At 37.6% G+C, this 21,487-nt stretch overlaps 1 protein-coding gene across 15 annotated transcripts in view; it reads right to left on the minus strand.

The window, feature by feature from the left end:
- The window catches only part of CCDC18 (coiled-coil domain containing 18), a 146,800-nt gene that overhangs the window by 35,221 nt on the left and 90,092 nt on the right, over nt 1-21,487 (minus strand). For 6 of the 15 annotated variants that reach the window (XM_064282255.1, XM_064282256.1, XM_064282249.1 and 3 more), the window contains 3 exons: nt 20,726-20,926; nt 16,997-17,452; nt 16,290-16,473 (listed from right to left, as the gene is read on the minus strand). In XM_064282255.1, coding sequence (XP_064138325.1) covers nt 16,459-16,473; nt 16,997-17,452; nt 20,726-20,926 — 672 coding nt within the window. In that variant the 3' untranslated portion in view covers nt 16,290-16,458. The other 9 variants (XM_064282254.1, XM_064282253.1, XM_064282252.1 and 6 more) reach the window with 7 other exon arrangements.

Genomic DNA, 21,487 nt, shown 5'->3' on the forward strand with positions numbered 1-21,487 from the left:
CCATCGTATAGCAATAACCCTAGCTATCCATGATAAACAGAGTTGATACCCTACCAGTATATTACACTGGCACAAGGAGTCCAAAGTGACCAGGCAGTACTTCTAGTTATAGATTCAGTTGAATGCTTACTGTATCTCCTGGTGGAAGCACTCCCCTCACTCACCACCCCAGAATGCAGGATTTTTCACCCGACAAACCCTAGAGTTATAGGGATAAAGGGGATGGGAAGCACAAATTCTACAAGTGGCTTACTGGAAGTGATAGTGGGAGGGGGCCAATCCTACATCTACTGTTTAGGTGGTGGACCCATATATTCTAGCTATTGGAGCTATAGGAATATATACCGGGCAATACATATGCTCCATCCTGGAGGACAGTGCTCCACTGAAGGGTATCCTCAAACTGGTGCTTTAGCTGAATGTTTAAGAGGCTATTCTAATGTTCTATCAGGTTGGTTGTTTCTGGGTCATGAGGCATATGGCATAAGCAGTGCATCCTGTGGTGACCTGTACATTGATGCATCTCTTTTGCTACAGAAGAGAACCCCACACCTTAGCTATCTTTCCATTCATATACATGCACCTTCTTATGGTCCTGGGCTTCTGACTGGGTGGAACCAGAAGAACATGGCCCCCTATCAATCATCTTGTGTAACCAGCCTGGCTTTTGCCCTAAGCCACTTCAGATGCAGCTTTTCTCCCCTCAGCTGCAGCGTAACATCTCTTACTTTCCTTTCAGTCATTACAGGTAACAACCAAAGTAACGACCTAAGAATCAAAATTTTCACTTCCCAAATAAACCCCATAATCATTTGAGTATTGTCTGTGAGATCTGTGTGTCCATTGCAATAAATTATTGAGTCCCACTTCCCACACCCCTTGGTTCTCTCTTAAAAAGTCTCATGCTTCTATGAGTCCAGAACCACTGCAAACGAACCCCACTCCTGACATCAACTGTAAAAATGGTATGGCAGAATGGTCTGACCTCCTCTAACTTCATGAGGAGGAGAGAGGAGAATCACCATCAGCATTAGCCTAAGGTTCACTTCTATAAGGTGGAGGTCAGACATATCTACTCTTTCCAAACTTTTTGCCAATTCTGATACCAGCTGTCCCTCCCACAGCACTCTACTTCTCTGCTGGATTCAGTAATTCATTACAATGGACACAAAGATCTCACAGGCAATACTCAACGATTATGGGGTTTGTTTGGGAAGTAGCAGCTTACAATTCAGGATCAGAAATGACTTAGGATACAGTTCTTTGATCAGGACAGCCTCTTCTCAGCTGTGCCTGCAGGCAAGCCTCTCTCTCTGACCCTCAGCCCCTCAGTTCCCCGGCCTGGCCTCTGCCTTGTTCTAGCAAGTGTTACAAATCTCTTTAGCCCTATCAATAAGTGCCCAGGGGGACCCCACTCCACAAGTAACCCTTGGCCTGAAAGTGCTCAGCTCATTTGCTCCATGGGTTGGCAAGCCTACAAATGCCCGGAAGCACCCCAATCTGCCAGGAAGCCTCCTGCCCAAAAGCGATCAGCTCTATCTGTGAGTTGGCACACCCACTGCTGCTACCTTACCACGTGGGCTAGGAAGCCCACTGCACCATCTTGTGCCAGTCTCCTGGTTCTGCTGCTGCTAGTTCTCCATAGCTGCTTCTCACTGTCCCCGGCCATCTCCAGTGTTATAGCTCTCTCCCTGTCTCCTGAGACTAGGAGGTTCTCAGCTCAGGGATTACAGGTCCACAAGATGCACTCCTAGCTCTTCTTTTTGGTGGTAGAGAGCCCTCCTGCCTCCTCACTTCTCTCTCCTTTTTTCCTCTTGTAAGATGAAAGGTATGACTCAAGTAAGGGCATCATTTGAACAAGGGTGGTAAAGGTGGTTACTGGGCTAAGGATGGTGACTTGAGTCACACCTTCTCGTAAGGCAGTGACTCAAGATAAATCCCACCCTAATCCTGCCTCATTAACATAATGGACAGCTCACTATCAAACAGGACCATAACCACAGGCATAGAGGCTAGAATTTACAACACATCACAATGGGGGTTAATTACATCAGATTACAAAATGGAGGATAACTACATCACTATATAACTGCCAAGTTATATCATTACCTAACTGCCAAACCACTGAAAATCATGGCCTAGCCAAGTTGACACATAGCCTTAACTTTCACAGGTTCCATACATCTTACCTGCATAGTCCTACCCAAACTCTGTGGGGAGTCACAAAGACCATGGTTAGAGGGGCCATATTAAGTAATTCACTACACTACAATAAAATCATGGCAGGCTTTTCTCCTAATTCTTGGAATATTCTTTCCTAAAATAGAAGGCACATAACTCCAGGTTGACATGCTCACTTTTTCCATCATTTCCACATCTATTAACTGTCGATTGGAATAAAATCTAAAGTAGCAGTTCTCTACATTGTTTACACACTTAACTGGTATTCAATCTGCTTATTAATCAACTGATTTGTTTTCAGAATAAAATGTCCAGCAGCTGTCTGGAGAGTCGAAACTATCCATCACGACTTTACCATGCCTCTGTGCTCATTTCCTGTTCAGTATTAAGAACTGTCCATGTATAGTGGGTGTCTTAGTTATCTACTACTGCTAAAACAAAATACAACTGGATGGCTTCAACAGAGTTTTATTCTCTCACAGTCTAGGAGGCCAGAAGTCCAAATTCAGGGCGCCAGCTTCAGGGGAAGGCTTTCTCTATCGGCTCTGGGGTAAGGCTCCTGTCATCTATCCTCCCCTGGTCCAGTTGCTTCTCAGAGCAGGGACCCTGGGCCCAAAGGACATGTTCCACTCCTTGCTCTTCTTGCATGGTGGTATGAGGTCCCTCTCCTTTCTGCTTGATTCTTTTATATCTCAAAATAGATTGACTCAAGATAAAACCTAATTCTGTAGATTGAGTCCTGCCTCATTAACACAACTGCCTCTTATCGTGCCTCATTAGCCTCAGAGAGGTTAGTACTTACAACACGTAGGAAAATCACATCAGATCACAAAATGATGGGCAACCACACAATACTGGGAATCATGGCCCAGCCAAGTTGATACATATTTTGGGGGGGGGACACAACTCATGACAGTTGGTATGGTCTACTGCATATCCTACAGTTAAATCACTTCTGTGTATCTCTTTTTATCCTCACTCAAATGTCTGTCACCATCCTTCCACCCTCAGTTTTCATTTAGTAGTATAACTTCTCAAGCTACACTTACTTTTGCACATCTATTCCTGAACAAGGGATACTATAACCTCCTACTGCTGTATTTCACAGGTCTTATTCCACTAAGCTTCAGTGAAACTTCTTAGTACTGCTCTATTTTTTTTAATTATGTTAAAAAATGTGACTATAAGTTTGATCATGTATAACAACAAAATCTCCCAAAACACAGGCTGTCAGAATGTCTTCTCCCACTTTCCTAGTTTCCTTTAGTCCTACGGCATGTCAGTAGGTAGAGAACAAAACCAGATACTGAATTATATGGTTCCTACAGGAAGCTCACTGCCACTTTAATAAACTTTTAATTTACTAAGTAAATGTCAAACCTTGACAGAGATAAGTGTATTTTATGTGACACAAAGTAACACTATTTTGATATTTACATTACTGCATCTGTATTTTTTCACTTTGATTAAACATCTCCCTTATTACTGCAGCTTATTTTCTTTCAAGTCTGGCTTTGTTTTGTTTAGACTTGAGCTTATGGACCCATGTTAGTTTTCATTATCAGGTTAAATAACCAGAGCCACTGGTAACAGGCTTTGAAATTATGATCTCATTTGTTTTTGATGATAGTTTGTATTGTACTAATTCACAATTTTCCACCCGCACCCCCACCCTTTAATTTATACTTTGATTATTCTGTAATTATTTTCCCAATCCAGTAAATACAGAATGTATTGGAACCTTCCAGGTATTAAAAATCTATTCTTCCCTTGAGAGATGCATGGATTTAAGAGCCCCTCCACTCCCAATTAAAAAGTGGTTTTTATTTATTCAGAGCGAGGCTGCACTGTATTCACTCTGCCTATTTAGTGTGTACTTTTTTTTACTTTATGTGTACAGCAAGCTATAATGTTGTACCTTAGGACAGCGGCTGGCCTGTCAAAAGAAAGTCGTGTCATGGCCTTACCTCTGTGAAGTTACTGTGGCCTATGATTTCAACCTCAGCTTTGTAGATAACAAAATCTAACCATTCAGAAAAAGTGATTCATGGCAATCAAATTCACAAAAGACTGATACTTAATCCAAAATACTAACTTAAAAGTGTACAAGACATTCACATTAACCCACTACTGCATTCTCCTTTCACTAATGAAAAGTTGAGTGGGAAGCAAATGTATCATTACAAGGTTTGACCGTAACCACGGAATAAAAACAAGGTGGGATTAATTAAATGTCCACTGAAAACAAATACTATAGTCTCATCTATTTTATATGCATCTTTTGTATAGCTGTGGAGTAAATCAAATGTTTAGGCCAGCTGATCACAGTATTTATCCTGCCAATTCTGCCTCTCTGGCTAAGGTTACAGCTGACAAGGAGGGTGAATTTATGGAAAATAAGGCATTCCTAAGGAATTCTGGGATATATTTTAGAAAGAGAACTACCCCTAAAACTGGACTCCTTACAGGTACATGAAAAGGAAGTAGGGGCTACGATTATTATTTTGAGTTATTAAAGGGAAACATGACTCCCAAAGTCTAGAAAAGATATGAGGACATGTGGGTTAATTCTTAATTGTGAAAAATCTTCAAATGTGCCAGTCTTTCTTCCTTCTTTGTACATGCTCTTACCTCTGCTAACATTCTTCTTGCTGCTTCCATACTTCCACGGCATGTCCAGCCACCTCTCCCACCTCCAGCCTCCCCTTCACCCCCCCCCCACTGTCCTTTGCCTGACTTTACTTCTCATCCTTTGGTCCTAAAGTCATTTCCTCTGGGAACCCTTTTCTGACCTCCTAGATATGGGCTCTCGTAGCATCTTGTACTTTCCGCTTTATGGTACTTATTCTATTATCAGTAGAGAATGATTGCCCTTCACCTTCATTAGAGTGTAAATGTTATGAAACGAAGGAATGTTTCTATCTTGCTGCACATTTTGTCTTTAGTGCTCAGCACTGTGCTGCCATACTGGTGCTTGCTAATTATTTTTTGGTTAGCTGAAAGACCTTGATCAGGACAAAATAATGTGGCATCAAAAGGCACAATGTACACTGGGGAGTGAATGCAAAGTAGGGAAATGGAAGCAGTAAGTTTAACTTTTTCAAGAATCTGGGCCATGAAAGTGTGTGACAAGATGGGTAACTAGACTGGGGACGGGAGATTGAGGGGAAAAAAATTTATATATATATATATATATATATATATTTGATTAGGAGAGGCTTGAATGTGTTTTAATGTTTATGAGAAATAGCCAGAACACAGGAAAAGACTGAAGACATAGTTGAGAGGAAATAACTGATCAAAGGCAATGCTTGAGGAGACAGAAACAGTTCAAAACATATGTAGAGAGATTACCTAGAGAGAAATCTAGTCTCCATTGAGATGCCAAAGAGGTAAACTGAGTACAGATTCTGATAAAGTTTGTAAACTTAAAACTTAGGGACAGGAAATTGTATGAATTCTCTTCTGATGGCTGCCATTCTCTCTTTGAAGCAGGAGGTGAAGTCACCTGCTAAATGTATACGTTACTTGTGTGTTTGTCATAACAGACTTGAGAAAAATAGGAGAGGTTTGACCCAGCTGGAAAAAAAGATTAATACAGACCAAGAGGATTTTTAGGCACAGGTGGAGAATCATAAGTGTACATTAGTAAGAGTAAGGTTAAGCTACTTTACAAAGAAATTCTCAAACTTCCATGGCTTAAAGCAGACAGTTTATTTCTCTCTCATGTAGCAGTTGAAGACTACTACCCCAGGTCACTTTGGCACTCAGGTTCTATTTTGTTTTTCCGCCATCCCCTATGGTGTTTTCGTCATCTGCATGGTTGAAGTTGGGTTGTAGGCAATTCCAGCTCCAGTGAATGGGAAGGACCTTGGAGGAGCACATACGTGATATTTTAAAACCCAGGCCTGAAGTAGCACACCTCAGTTTTGCTCATGTCCTATTGGTAAGAACTTAGTCATCAGAGGGGCTGGGAAATGTAGTAACTGGCCATGACTCAAGCTAAAACTCATTAAGGAAAAAAGAGATTTCAGTGAAAAATTAATAATCACAACCCCAGCATGGCTGTACGCTTTTCTCTAGCAATACACAACAGCTTAAATATAGGGAGAAAAAAATAAGACAATCAGTAAAGAGGTTTACCTATGTAACTAAAGAACTAACCATCTAAGGAAAATGGTAAGGGTGTGTTTTGAAGTGATAGGCCATTATGATATCTGGGATGAGTAAGGAAGAATTTGAATAAAAATAGCAGCTAATAGCTAGCATTTACTGATCGCTTACTACATGCCAGGTACTATTCCTAAGTGCTTTAAATGTGTTGGCTTGTTAAAACAGTCACAATAATGTTTTAAGGTAGGTACCATTATTCTACCTTATAGCTGACAAAATAAAGGCACAGACAGATTAGGTAACTTGCCCAAAGTGACAGAGCAAACTGATGGCAGAACAAGCTTCTGAAATGGTCCGGAAGTAATCTGGTTCCAGAACTCAGACTCTTTCTGGAGAATGATCCTCGTGCACCTGAGAAGAAAGTGTATTTTGTTGTTGGGTGGAGTGTTCTATATACTTCTGCTAGGTCTAGTTGGTTTATAAAAAATAGTGCTGTTTAAAGTCTGTTTCCTTAGTTATCTTCTGTCTAGATATCCTACCCGTTATTATGCTGAAGTTTCCAAATAATATTATAGAACTGTCTATTTCTCCCTTCAATTTTGTCAATGTTTGCTTCATGTATTTGGGGGCTGTTGTTAGGTGCACACATGCTTGTAATTGTTTTATCTTCTTGATTAACTGACTCTTATCAATATATAAAGTCCTCCTTTGTCTCAGAACAGTTTTTTACTTAAAGTATATTTTTCTGGTATTAATTAGTACAGAAACACCAAATCTGATTAGTATTTGGAGTCTTTTCCAATCCCTTCACTTTCAATCTATTTCTGTCTTTGCATATAAAGTGAGCCTCCTGTAGACAGTATATAGTTGGTTGGATTTTTTTTTTTTTTAAATCTATCCAGCCAACCGTCGCCTTTTTATTGGAGTTTAATTCATTACATTTAAAGTACTGATAAAGAACTTTTGTCCCTGTTTTCTTCACGTCTTACTTTTTTTGTCCCTCATTTTTTCCATTACTGCCTTCTTTTGTGTCTATTTTTTTACAGTGAACCATTTTGACTGACTTCTTGATTAATTCTGTTATGTTTTAGATATTTTCTTTATGATTACTATGGGGATTACACTTATCCTAAATTTATGACAATCTAGTTTGAATTAATACCCACTTAACTTTTTTAACTTCAATAGCATGTGGAAACTCTGCTTCTATACTGCTCCAAACTCTCCTCCTTTATGTTGGTATTGTAACAAATTACATCTTTATACATTGTGTGTCCAATAACATATATTTACTTTTATGTATGTTTATTAAATCATGTGGGGAGTAAAAAGTGGAGTTACAAACAAAAAATATGAAACTGGTTTTTATATTTGCACATGTAGTTACCTTTTCCACAGATCTTTATGTCTTGACTATGGTCTAGTGTCATTTCATTTCAACCTGAAGGACTCCCTTAAGCATTTACTGTAGTGCAGGTCTAGTGATAACAAACTTCCTCAGCTTTTGTTTATCTGGGAATGTGTTATGTATCTGGGCAGTTTATCTGGGAATGTGTTATGTATCTGGGCAGTTTGCCAGATACATAATTCTTGGTTAACATTTTTTTTTCTTTCTGCACTTTATTTTATTGTACTTTAGATGAAGGTTTACAGAACTTAGCTTCTCATTAAACAGTACACATACTGTTTTAAAACATTGGTTAACAAGCCCACAACATGTCAACACTCTCCCTTCTTGACCTTGGGTTCCCTGTCACCAGCTTTCCTGTCCCCTCCTGCCTTCTAGTCCTTGCCCCAGGACTGGTGTGCCCCTTTAGTCTTATTTTGATTTATGGGCCTGTCTAATCTTTGGCTGAAGGGTGAACCTTGGAGTGACTTCATTACTGAGCCAAAATGGTGTCTGGGGGCCTACTCTCGGGGTTTCTCCAGTCTCTGTCAGACCAGTAAGTCTGCTGTTTTTTTTTATGAGTTAGAATTTTGTTCTACATTTTTCTCCAGCTCTGTGTGGGCCCCACTATTGTGCTACCTGTCAGAGCAGCCACTGGTGGTAGCCAGGTACTATCTAGTTGTACTGGACTCAGTCTGGTAGAGGCCGTGGTACTTGTGGTCCATTAATCCTTTGGACTAACCTTCCCTTATATCTTTAGTTTTCTTCATTCTCCCTTGTTCCCAAAGGGGTGAGACCAGTGGAGTATCTTAGATGGCCACTCACAGGCTTTTAAGACTCCAGATGCTACTCGCCAAAGGAGAACAGAGAACATTTTCTTTACAAACTGTTATACCAATTGAGTTAGATGTTCCCCAGGATCATGGTCCCACAGCCCTCAGCCCAGCAGTTTGCTCCCTCAGGGAGTTTAGATGTTGTCTACGGAGCTTCCATGACCTTGCCTTCTACAAGTTGTGCTGGCTTTCCCAGTATTGTGTATTGTCTTACCCTTTACCAAAGTTACCACTCATCTATATATTGTTATTTAGCATTTTTCCATCTTCTTTCAGCACTTTAAATATGCCATCCACTACGTTTTGGCCTCTCTTGTTTCTGATGAGAAATCAGGTGTTAATCTCATTGAGATTTCTTGTACATGCTAAGTCAATTTTTTCTTGCTGCTTTCAAGACTCTCTCTTTGTGTTTCGACAGTTTGATTACAAATGTGTCTCAATATAGATCTCTTTGAGTAATTTAACCTATTTGGAGTTTGCTGAACTTCTTGGATAATACAGATTCCTATTTTTTGTTTGTCAAATTTGGAAAGTTTTGTTATTAATTCTTCAAATATTCTTTCTGCCCCTTTCCTTCTGGGATTCCCATAATGTATATGTTGGTATGCTTCATGGTGTCCCACAGGCTCCTTAGGCTCTGTTCACTTTTCTTCATTCTTTTTTCTTTCTACCCCACATGCTGGATAATTTCAATTGTTCCATCTTCAAGTCACTGATTATTTTGCCTGCTCAAATGTGCTGCTGAACTCCTCTAGTAAATTTCTCATTTCAACTACAGAATTTCTATTTGGTTTCTTTATGTAATTTCTCTCTCTTTATTGATATTCTCATTTTGTTCATATATCATTTTCCTTTAGCCTGTTGTCCATGTTTTCCTTTATCTCTTTGAGTATATTTAAACCAGTTGTTTTAAAGAACTCTTGTAGTAAGTCCAGTGTCTAGGCTTTCTCAGGGATGATTTCTGTTGCGTTATTGTATTCCGATAAATGGGCGCCCCATGCTTTCTTGTTTCTTTGTATGCTTTGGACATCTGAATATTATAATGTGATAATTCTGGAAATCAGACTCTTCACCTTCCCAGAGTTTGCTCTCTTTTTTCATTGCTGAAGGATGTAGTTGCCCATTGGTTTAGTGATTTTTCCAAACTAATTTTTTTGTGTGTATGTGCACAGTCTGTATTCTTTGTCATGTGTGCTCAATAAACTCTCTGTTCCTTTTGGCTTGTGTTCAGCTAGTGTTTTGAAAGAGATTTCCTTGAACATCAGGAGCTAAAACAAAACAAAAACACTTCTCCTGGTTTTTGCAGATTGGCTCTGTGTGAAGGCGCTCCTTCAACAGTTAGCCAAGCTTACACTGAGCCTAAGGATCAGCCCAAGGTGAAAACTTAGGGTTTCCTCAGGTTTTCTGTGGGCATGTATCTCACCCTGGGTATGACGTATACATACTCATATACATGGGTACTTTTGAATGCTCTAATGTCCCAAAGAAACTCTCTGTCTGGCTTTTCCTCCCAGGCATTAGGTGGTGTATTGTATGTTTCAACACTACTCTTTTGCTCCCAGTGGCTAAAAGTTGATTGTTTGCCTTATGGTGTTTCATGCAATGTCCACTGCTTTCCTGCTGTAAGTGAGTTCTGAGATATGCAAAACAGGTTATGCATGTCTTCTATCAGTCCTTCAGTTAACCCCAGGCAGGTTATAAAACACAAAATAATTTGTGAATAAGGTCTGCTCTGTCCCTCCAGAACCAGGGTCTCACACTGGTACTGTGGACTGCTATTCTCAAGACTGCCATTGAGCTGGGGAGAAAGTGGGACATAAGTAAAAAAGTCACAGAGCTTTCCTACCATTTTTAAGTTGCCTTTTTCTTAATTCAGAGTTCATTTTCTTGCCGCAAGCCTTGATTGTTTCCATAGTCTGACAAAGTTGGTTCTGACAGTTTCTGCTTGTTTTTCGATCTTTCTGTGGGGGGGATGGGAGCTTGAAGCTGCCTATTCTGCCATCTTGCTGACCCAGTACCCACACTTTTAACTACATTATTATACTGCCTCAATGATAACAGCTATCGTTAATGAGTACTTACTCTATTCAGGTATTGTGTACTATTATTTCACATGCATTATCTTATTTAATCCTCACCATAAACTTCTGCTGTAGATATTCTATTTTACATTTAAGGAGACTGAAGTTCAGTTATTAAAAACTTTAAGGTGATAGAAGCTTATAAAAGTAGATCAAACCCAGATCTGTGTGACATCAAAGTTCATTTACTTTTAAATTTCTAATTTTTTAATCGAGACAGAATTTATGAATAGTAAAATGCAGATATTGTAAGCATATAATTCGATGAGTTTTGACCACTGTATACACTTGTATAGCCAACAACTTGATCAAGATACAGAACATTTCTATTGCCCCAGAAAGTTTCCTTCTGCCCCTCGTCACTCAGTTCTTCCTGCCTCCCCCAGAGGTAACCACTGTTCTGATTTCTATTATCACAGATTGGTTTTTAAGATTTATGCATGATATTGTGTATAACAATATTTCTTTTTATAGAACTTAATTTTATATCTATTTCCAGTTACTTATCCATTCTCCTACTGATGGACATTTGAGCTGTTTCCAGTTTTGGGCTATAAACAAATAAGGTACTACGAACATTCTTGTCCAAGTCTTTTGAAGGACATACATTTTCATTTCTCCCAGGGAAATACCTGGAAGTGGTATTGCTGAGTTCCAGAGTAGCTGTATGCACAATATTAAGAGGAACTGCCAAATAATTTTCAAAAGTAATTCCAGTTGCTCCACATCATTTGGTGTTGTCACGTTTTTTAATATTAGCTATTCTAGTGAGTAGCTAGAATAAAAAAAAATTTTTTTTTTTAGTGGGTAGCTCATTCGGTTTGATGATGTTCAGCATCTTTATACATGCACATCATTATTTATATATACTCTTCTGTGAAGTGTCTGTTCTTTTACCCATTTTTAAATTGGATACTTGTCATTTTATTACTGACTTATACTGAGTTAATTTATGAATTCTGAATACAAATTCTCTGATGAGTTTGCCCCTGTCTAAGAATCTGGGCAAATGGGGCAGCCGATCTTGCATGTTTCATTTCTCTCAAGGATTATAGTCTTGTGTTGCCTGTCGGTCAATGCCTGGAAATAGCTGCCTTGCATATTTTGTCAGTTTTATAACTGTTAGGACATGAGGGTAAGACGGATATCAATGGTCCCACCATGACTGGAAGCATAAATCTACCTACTCAAAGTCCATATTCTGAACCACTCTGGTAAATTATCACTATATTAAGACTATACTGGAAGAAAATGAAGTTCTTAATATTTTAGAAAAACAACAAAAGTGATCAGGGAGCAAGAGAAATGAAAGGATAAGCAGTTGTTGTCAGAGTGGGGATGCTGAAATTTAAGATTTCAGAGATGAAATAGATGATAATGAGATCCTGGTATGGCCACAGGTATGGATGGCTGAAACAGGCTAGTCTAATCTCTATATTTTGCAGAAAAAGAGTGCGCTGACAGTCCACCAGATTATGAGCTTTGATGGCAAGGACTGGGTGAACAGTGTTGCAAAATGAGCAAACCAAGCAAACAAAAATGGAAATAGGAAAGCAGAAAAAGTGAATTTTAGGAAATAAAATTAATTCAGTTTTGGATACATTTAAAGTTTTTTTTTTTTTTAACCTACAGGATATTCAGGGAATTGTCTGTTAGGCAACTGCAAATACAGGACTGTTGTAAGGAAAGTATGGAGATACAGACCTGAGAGTTATTACCATAAAATTCTTATTGAACCAATAGGATTAGGTAAGAATATCTAGAAAGAATATATATCTTAAGAGGAAGAGCAGTTACTGACAGGGATCACAATAGAGCGTTTTGGACAGACTTACTGGTCTCACAGAGACTGCAGAAACCCTGAGAGTATGACCCCAGATACCATTTTAACTCTGTACTGAAGTCACTCCTGAAGTTCACTCTTTAATCAAGAGACAGGCCTGTAAAACAAAACGAGACTAAATAGGCACACCAACCTAGGGGCAAAGACAAGAAGGCAGGAGGCGACAGGAAAGGTGGTAATGGATAACCCAATGGAGAGAAGGGGAAAGTGTTGACATGTCATGGGGTTGGCAACCAATGTCACAAAACAATATTGTTTAATGAGAGACTAATTTACTCTGTAAACCCTCATCTAAAACACAATTAAAAAAGAAAGAGCATTTAAAAGTCAGAAACTTGGGGAATCTGCATATTTTAGGAGCAGACAGACAAGAACGAGAAGCGATGCTCAGAGAAGTAAAAGGCAATATAAAGACACAGTTTAACGCTGCAGTTAAAAGCCTGGACTCTGGAGTCTGATACTTGGTTCTGATCCCAACTGTTAGACTTAAGCCACATGACCCCGAGAAAATTACTTAACTCTTTTGTGCCTGTTTCCTGTTCTGTAAACATATGGTGATAAATAATAGCACCTGCCTGATGAAAGACAAATCTGGATGGCCCTGGAGGCACATTCTACCCCCAGCTCCCTGCCTTCTCAACCTTTTAGTAACAAAAAACCAAAACCAAACGCATTGCCATCGAGTCAATTCTGACTCATAGCGACCCTATAGGATGAAGTAGAACTGCCCCACAGAATTTCGAAGGAGCGCCTGGTGGATTTGAACTGCCGACCTTTTGGTTAGCAGCCATAGCTCTTAACCACTACACCACCAGGGTTTCCTTAGTAACAAAGCAGACAGCTAAATCATCAAGTGTAAGTAAATTCAACAGAAGAACAGGGCTAGGAAGGTGCCCCCCTCTTCTAACGAGGCCACTTCCCCAAGGGATCTTCCATTGGTGTTAGTTGTGCAAATATTCCCTGCCTCACCCCAATTTTACAAATATATTTTGTACAAGGGAGGCAGAGTTTCTCTCTACTGGAACTTTAGCCATGATACATGCAGACTATCTATACCTGACCTGAGATGTGACATAAGTGGGACTGTGTGCACTCTACTACTGCTCTTCTTATAAGCTTTTCCTTAATAAATTATTTTATATCTACAACACATGGTACTACAGTGCTCCGTGTGCAGGACCTCATCGCAATGTATTTCCTCATAGCGCTGTTGTGAAAACTAAATGAATTAATACTTGTAAAGTGTTTACAATGGTGCCTGGGATATAGCAAGCATTACATAAAGGTTAGCAATTTTTTAAAAAGGAGAAATAGGAAAGAATAGTAGTGTTCCAGAATAAAATAAAGGTATATCAAGAAGGGGCTGGTAAACAGTGTTAAATGCTGTAGAAAAATTAAACATATGTAAGAATGAAAACAGGACACTGGGTGTGCCAATTAGGAATTTAAAGAGTAGGGAGGGTGGAAAGGAGCCCTGGTGGTACAGTGTTTAAAGGCCTGGGTATTAACCAAAAGGTTAGCAGTTCAAACTCACCAGCCACTCTGCGGGAGAAAGATGTGGTAGTCTGATTCTGTAAAGATTTATAGCTTTGGAAACGTTATGGGGCAGTTCTACTGTGTCCCATAGGGTCTCTATGAGTCAGAATCGACTCAATGGCAATGGGTTTGGTTTGGAGAAGGGTGGAAGTCAGGCTGTATTAGATTAATGAATGAGCAGGAAGTGAAGGATAAAATAGTGAGTATAAACTAGTTTTTCTAAGAAATTTGGTGATTAAGGAAAAGACCATATATTGGTTAGGGCTTTTTTGTTTGCAAGTGGCAGAAATCCAATTTGAACTAGTTTTTTTAAAAGGCTTACTATAAGAATATTGTGGTGTCTCAGAATCCAAGGTCAATAATGTGTCTGGGTCTCAATAACATGTGGACCCAGGGATCATCAGGATTCTTTATCTTGTTTCTCTCTGTGGTTTTGTTTCATTTGTTCCTCTCCTTTCTGCAGAGTGTTGCACTGCTTCTTTGGTCCACGTGGCAGGAAATATGGTGTCAACAGCTCTGGAGCCTTGCATTTTACAGTCCAGGCACTCAGAGAAATAGTAGAGATTTTTTTCCAGTTCCAAAATTCCTGAGAAAGGATTGTGACTCTGTTTGAATTAAATGTCTAACTCTGGATCAATCAACTATAGCCAGGAATTACAGAGATTAAGGAATTGCACTGTAACATGGCTACTCCTACTGAAATTACATGAATTCAGTAGGATATGAAAGTATCAAACAAAAAAAAGTATGCAATATAGGGAGACAGCATTTTCTTGAGGGGTGTGTGGTATATGGGGTTTTTTGGGGGGGGTAGGCTACAGAAGGTATTTGAACGTGTTTATATGAATGGGAGTAGTCAAAGGCATAAAGTTAAAGATATAGGAAAGCAGTGGGATAATAGAATAAAATTCTAGGGTACAATGGAAAGACTGGAATTTAGTACACAAGAGGAAGGATTACCCACTGAGAGACAGAAGCCTTCCTGAGACAGGAGAGGAGAAAAGTATAAATACATACTGCCACAGGTAAGTCTAGAAGGATAAAGGAAGTCGAGCAAGATTGTACCTGATCTCCTAAAGTACGTCTCTTGAGAGTGTGGGACATGGAAGTAAAGGGGGTGGTTAAAAAAAATAATAAACGATTAATATACCTGCAACGAGGAAGAGAGAGGAGGCTGAAGAGAAGAGGTTAAAGTTTGTCAAGAACTGCTAAAAATCTAACTCAGATTAAAAAAAAAGAAAACAACGTTGCCATCCAGTTGATTCTGACTCACAGCGACCCTATAGGACAGAGCAGAACTGCCCCATGGGGTTTCCAAGGAGCAGCTGGGGATTCATACTGCTGACCTTTTGGTCAGCAGCCAAGCTCTTAGGCACTGCACCACCAGGGCTCCCCAACTCAGATTGGGAACTATAAATTCATAAAAGTGCTAGCCATAATTGTGAATCTACTCAGTAATGCTAATAATCCATGAACAAGAACTGACAAGGCGCATGACAGAAAAACAAGGCGCAAGGGGAATAAAGGTACTACTGACTGAGAAGACTGAATCAGTACCTTAACTCTTGGGGTCAAGTCACTAGTAAGTAGCAGTCAAAGATAAACTTTATTCTACTCCTGACAAATAATCACAAATCGTGAATTAGTGTTGTTCAAAGTGGCACTGCCAGCAAATTAATGTCCTTAATGTTCAACTATCAGAGAAGATTAACTCCATATTATTTTATAAGGATATACTTATATTCACTTATAAATAAAATACTGGGCCTAAAGATATCAAATCCAATCTCCGCAGAGATTTTAAAAGTTGAAGCCTTAAATATGTCATCTTAATTTTGCTGTATTATTCTACCACAGAGCTAACCATACATACATAGAGTCACTAACCCAAAGTCCATCTCTGGATACTTATAAAAAATCACTTTCTTTAAAACATATGTCTTATATTATTGTGTTAAGTGATTTTATCTGTAAACAAGAATAAAAAGGTATCTACTTCATAGCGTTGCTATGAGGATTAAATGAGCTAATAAAGTGCCTAGAATAGTGCCTGACAAATGGTAAGTATTCAACAAGTCAGCCATTATTAGTACAATTATTAACCTGTGGTAGAATGACTTCTACATCCATATTACTAATTTTAAAATTGAGTATCACTAGAAAAATAAGCAATAGGGTAATCGTACTAAAAATATAAATAACTAAAATACACATTTCAACAATGATTTTTATATAAGAAATAAAGGAAACGGCAAATTTAAATTAAAAAAATGACTAAAAGGAATGAATTAATTTTCACTAAAAATGTAATTAAGCTTTAGAATAAAGGGCTTTCTTTAAAAATATTGAAATATAAAATTTATTCAAAAACAATAAAATATAGGCCTCTATGAATTTTTTTTTTATGAAGTATGAGCTACATAAAAGTAAACACAGCACATTACCACAAATTCCACTGTTCATCACATGAACATCTTCTTTTAATTACAAATTTTCTCCCTGTAATAATGCAAAATAATAAATTAGTATCTGAAATAGTCTTGCACTGATTTAGCATTAAGTCACTCTTCTATGAATTTTTGGTCTTTGCTTTTAAAGTTTAGACATTATTTTGGCTTTCACACATAACAGTAACTTATCACTAAAAAGAAGCCCTGGTGGCACAGTGGTTAAATGCGCAGTTGCTAACCAAAAGGTGAGCAGTCGAGAAAGATGTGGCAGTTTGCTTCTGTGAAGATACACAGCCTTGGAACCTCATGGGACAGTTCTACTCTGTCTTACAGGATTGCTGTAAGTTAGAATCGACTTGACAGCAATGGGTTTTTATCACTAAAAAGTGTTTTTTTCTATTCCTTTCCAACACTTAAATTTTATGTCCATTATTGATCAAAAACAAAGAAATACAAACAAGATTTCCGGGACATGGTATGCGTCATTTAAATTATATGAATTTTCCTCTAGGTAACAAAATATTATTCATTGGAGACAAATTATTATACCTTCTAATGCATGAAATACATACCTGAGTTAAACCAGTCCCTGTTTGCGCAGACGACTTTTTTAATAATCTCACTTCTTTGTTTATGTATCGTAGCATTCCACTAAGAGTGCTAAAGTCATTACTCTCAGAACTATCATCTTCTAGGTTATATGTAAGAGGATCAAATGAGTCTAACTGGTTGTAAGTCAGATCCTTCTGGCTTTCTTCTAATGTTGAAGACTGTTCTAACTGCATTTTCTTTAGGTCTTGTAGTAATTCTTCAGAAAGATCTTCATCAACATGAGTCTTGAAACTTAGGTCACTGGCACTAATAGAGCGACGTAGTTTTTCACACTTGAAAAAAGGTGTGTGAGAATGTTTAGCACACTTTGGATCTTGAATGTCTGGCATAATTCCTGTTGGGACTGATAGGAACTTGATGTCTTCTGCCCTTTCACACCGAGAAATTTTAGCTTGTAATCTGGTTAATTCCGATTCCTGTAGAAAAATCAGGACATAGTAAGTGCTCAATACATTTTTATTAAATGACTGAACTACTTAAAAAATTATAGACTTTTGTTTTCTAAATCAACCTTCCTCCAAGTACAGGGATTTCTTTTACAACATTCTTGAGAGTTTTCCAAGGTCTGCTTAAATACTTTACTATTTAACATAGTTTCATTTTTGGACAATTGCATGTGTTCATTTCAAATATGTCCAGACTGTGCTAAGAAATTCATAAAAAACATATTTTTCTTAAAGGATAAAAAAATTTTTTTTTTAGTGTTAATAACATCAATTTCTATTTAAGATTGAAATCTTACATCTAAAAAGTCCTCTGTAAAAGTATAGATGTACACTCTTATCTTTAGTTAATCTAATATGCACTTATGCACAAAATGACTCTCTTCTGAATTTTTAATATGAAATAAATGTATATTAGCTACCTCTACTTTACATGTCATCAGAATAAAGCTTTATTAAACTAGAAATTTTTCAAAGAAAAAGGTTTAAGAAATTGATTATTAATAATATTTAATAAATTGATCCTTATTAGGCTTTTCATTTCTATTATTTTTCCAAACTTCAGTTTTCCCAGCTTTGATGCTGCATATACTGAAAAGCCATAAAACTTCAAAAAAATGAAAAGATAACATTTTAATTTTAAAAGCTAATAATGTAAGTGTTACAGTCTTCTGTTCAAATTTATTCTTTTTTTACAGGTATTCATAAGGTATATATTTCTAAATCAGTCACTACTGTTAATCTGATAGTTTTTTTTACTTCTAAGTTTGCCTTGTAAAAATACTCTGCTTATAATGAAAACTGTCATAACTATAGTATGTATTACAAAATGAAAGTGTAACATGTATATTTCATTTCTTTGATGTTTTTATACTACTTTATCTAGATATAGGAAACCCTAGTGGTGTAGTGGTTATGTGCTATGGCTGCTAACCAAAAGGTCAGCAGTTCGAATCTACCAGATGCTCCTTGGAAACAGTACGGGGGAGTTCTACTCTGTCTTATACGGTTGCTATGAGTTCGAATCAACTCAATGGCAACGGGTTTTTTTTTTTTTTGGTTTTTGGTATCTAGATATACTTTATTTATAAGTGGCTAGATAGAATGCCTGTTTTTTTGTAGTAAATCTTGCACTGACATTCTGGTAACCGCAATCAAAGTAGCTCTAGAGTTCACACAGTGTGGTGGTTGTGTGCTGCTGGGGTTTTTTTTACCCTTGTGCCAAGATCGAGAAATGTGGTATCTCAGATAAGTAGAATTCCACTTAACTGACAGTTTAACACATAGCATTTACAATGAAATATAGTGTACTGAATACAGTAAATATTCCGACTTTTTCTTAAGACTCAAGGAAAGTCACTGCAGTGATCATTATCATATTGTACCATAATATAGTGATGCCTCAGGGCTCTCAGGAAATGGTCTCAGTTTTGCCCTTGCCCCAACTGTCCTTAAACACTAGGGTACTAACCAGCTGGAGTAATAGAGGAAGTGAGCTAGAAAGACTAGTTGCCTCAAACTCCTTCTTCTTCTCTTCTCCCTCCCTCACTTCTGTTTCTGTTCTCTGTCATTTACAGCTGCTGTCAATGGAATTGCTTTCCATTATTTACAAACCCACCCATACAGCTACTTCTGATTGTTACAGTTAAGTCTGCTGTCTGCTCTTCTAGTGGTTTTTTCCTTTCTTCTTTTTTTCTCTTATTTGCCTTGCCTCCTCTTCAGTCTAGACTTTAGAACCACTTGGGGTTGACCTGAGAGCTACTGTTAGTCAACAAGGCTGGTATATTAGCTAAGCACATTACATTATCTCTGCGTCTTTGGCTCATTTAAGAATTTCTGCTATTCAGCCAATATTGTGGCAATTTTCTAAGCATTTGAACTTAAAAACTTGTGAATAACTGATAAATGTACTCCAAGAGGGACACCTACTGGGACAAAGGATACAACGTTAAATCTTTTAAATTTTTAGGGTAAATTCTTCACAGTAAAGCGTCGTAGTTTTGTATAAATGTTGTATATCTCCAGAACACAGGGTATATTAATGTTTCAGTAAAAGCATAACTAGAATGGTTAACCTAAGCATAATTTTAGATTATATCTATTTAGCTTTCCTCTAATACTGCAAATATCAACTTTATTAGAAAAGGAATTTAAGTGTTCAGTTTAGTAACTAGCAATATTTCTGAGATATTATTCGATTAACTCCCATTTTGCTATAAAATCAGTTATTACTTCACAAGTACCAGTGAGTTTATTTGTTCTTTTCTAAGGTCTTGGCTGACAACTTTATCATATATTATTAGTAGTTTGGAACCAATGTTGCATTTTTAATCTCAATATTGGTATTGATTCCAAATTCTAGAGAAAACTGCCATGATCAATAGAAGTGAGTAAGTAGCAATACAAAAAAAAAAAAAAAAACCAAACCCACTGCTGTCGAGTCGATTCCAACTCATAGTGACCCTATTGGACAGAGTAGAACTGCCCCACAGGGTTTTCAAGGATCAGCTGATGGATCCGAACTGCCAACCTTTTGGTTAGCAGCCAAGCTCTTAACCACTATGCCACCAGGGCTCCAAGTAGCAATGGGCTACATAAAAAATGATGTCTATACTCAAATAATAGCAACGATTGTGAGGATGGTGCAGGACCAGGCAGTGTTTCATCCTGTTGTACATAGGGTTGCTACGAGTTGGAACCGACTCAATGGCACCTAACGACAACATACTCAAATTCAGTAAAAAAAAAAAAAATCTGAACATAATCTTGCAATTTCTACTTTATGATTTTTAAAGGAACTTTACTGATTTTGAAAAATGCTTCTACCTTTTTAGGTACATCGAGTATGAAACTGTCTAAAGTAAACATTATGAGTGATGAGTTTGAATTTGAACATTTATAGATTATTTCTCCTGTGGTAATATGATGTACATCATTTTAATAATTCCCAAATCAACACCTGCTAAATAAAGTGTTTTTATTCAAAGAGGTCAAGAGCTGGTCACATCCAAACCAAACCCATTGCCATCCAGTCAAATTTTGACCCAAAGCGACCCTATAAGATAGAACAGAACTGTCCTATAGGGTTTCCAAGGCTATAATTTTTACAGAAGTAGACTGGCGTTCAAACTGCCAACCTCTCTGTTAGCAGCAAAGCATTTTCTTCTACAAACAAGGACAGGAAAAATAAGTCATAAATTTACTTTTTCATATATTTGCTTCATGTCCTTGTATATACTCACTTACTTTAATAAGTAATGCTTCATTTGCAGCTTCAATCACTTCATTCCTGTCTTGAACTTGTTGATGCAAATTGCTTACAGTGTCCTGGGCATCTTCTAATTCCAGTTTTGCCTTCTCTAATTGTTCATTTAATTGCTGAACAGAACTTTTCTGAGAGTCAGCAGACATCTTCCATTTTGCATGGTTCTCTTGATGTGAAAGCATCTATATAGGCCCAAAATTAGAAAAGGAAAAAAAGAAAGAAGATAGGAGGGAGTTGGTCTCAACAACATCCCGAGACTGTTCACTTCCGCTTACTTCTCTTAAAAAAAAAGTAATTCTGTTTGTAGTTATAAACATTTCATTTCTCAACAAATAAAATATAAGAGAGAACAAGGGGAGAAGGAAGCTATTAAATTTACTTACGAACAGTTAACCAAATGCAATAGACCCTATTTGGATCCTGATTTGAACAAACCAACTATAAAGATTTTTGAGACAATTGGGGAAAACTAAACAACTATTAGATATTTGATGATATTAAGGAATTACTGCCAGTTTTTAGGTTTGATAACAGTATTGTGGTTACATTAAAAAAAAAAAATGCCCTTATCTTTTAGAGATGCTTACTGAAATATTTACAGATAAAATTATTATATCTTGGGTTTGCTTCAAAATAATATGTGGAAATGGGGGAAGAGTAGAAGTGATGTGGATGAGGTTAAAACTATGGTGCCCCTACTTCCCAGTGGGTTTTGGGCCTGGTGTCCTGGTGTAATTATTAAC

The sequence above is a fragment of the Loxodonta africana genome, chromosome 3, assembly GCF_030014295.1.
Source record: "Loxodonta africana isolate mLoxAfr1 chromosome 3, mLoxAfr1.hap2, whole genome shotgun sequence".
NCBI lineage: Eukaryota > Metazoa > Chordata > Mammalia > Proboscidea > Elephantidae > Loxodonta > Loxodonta africana.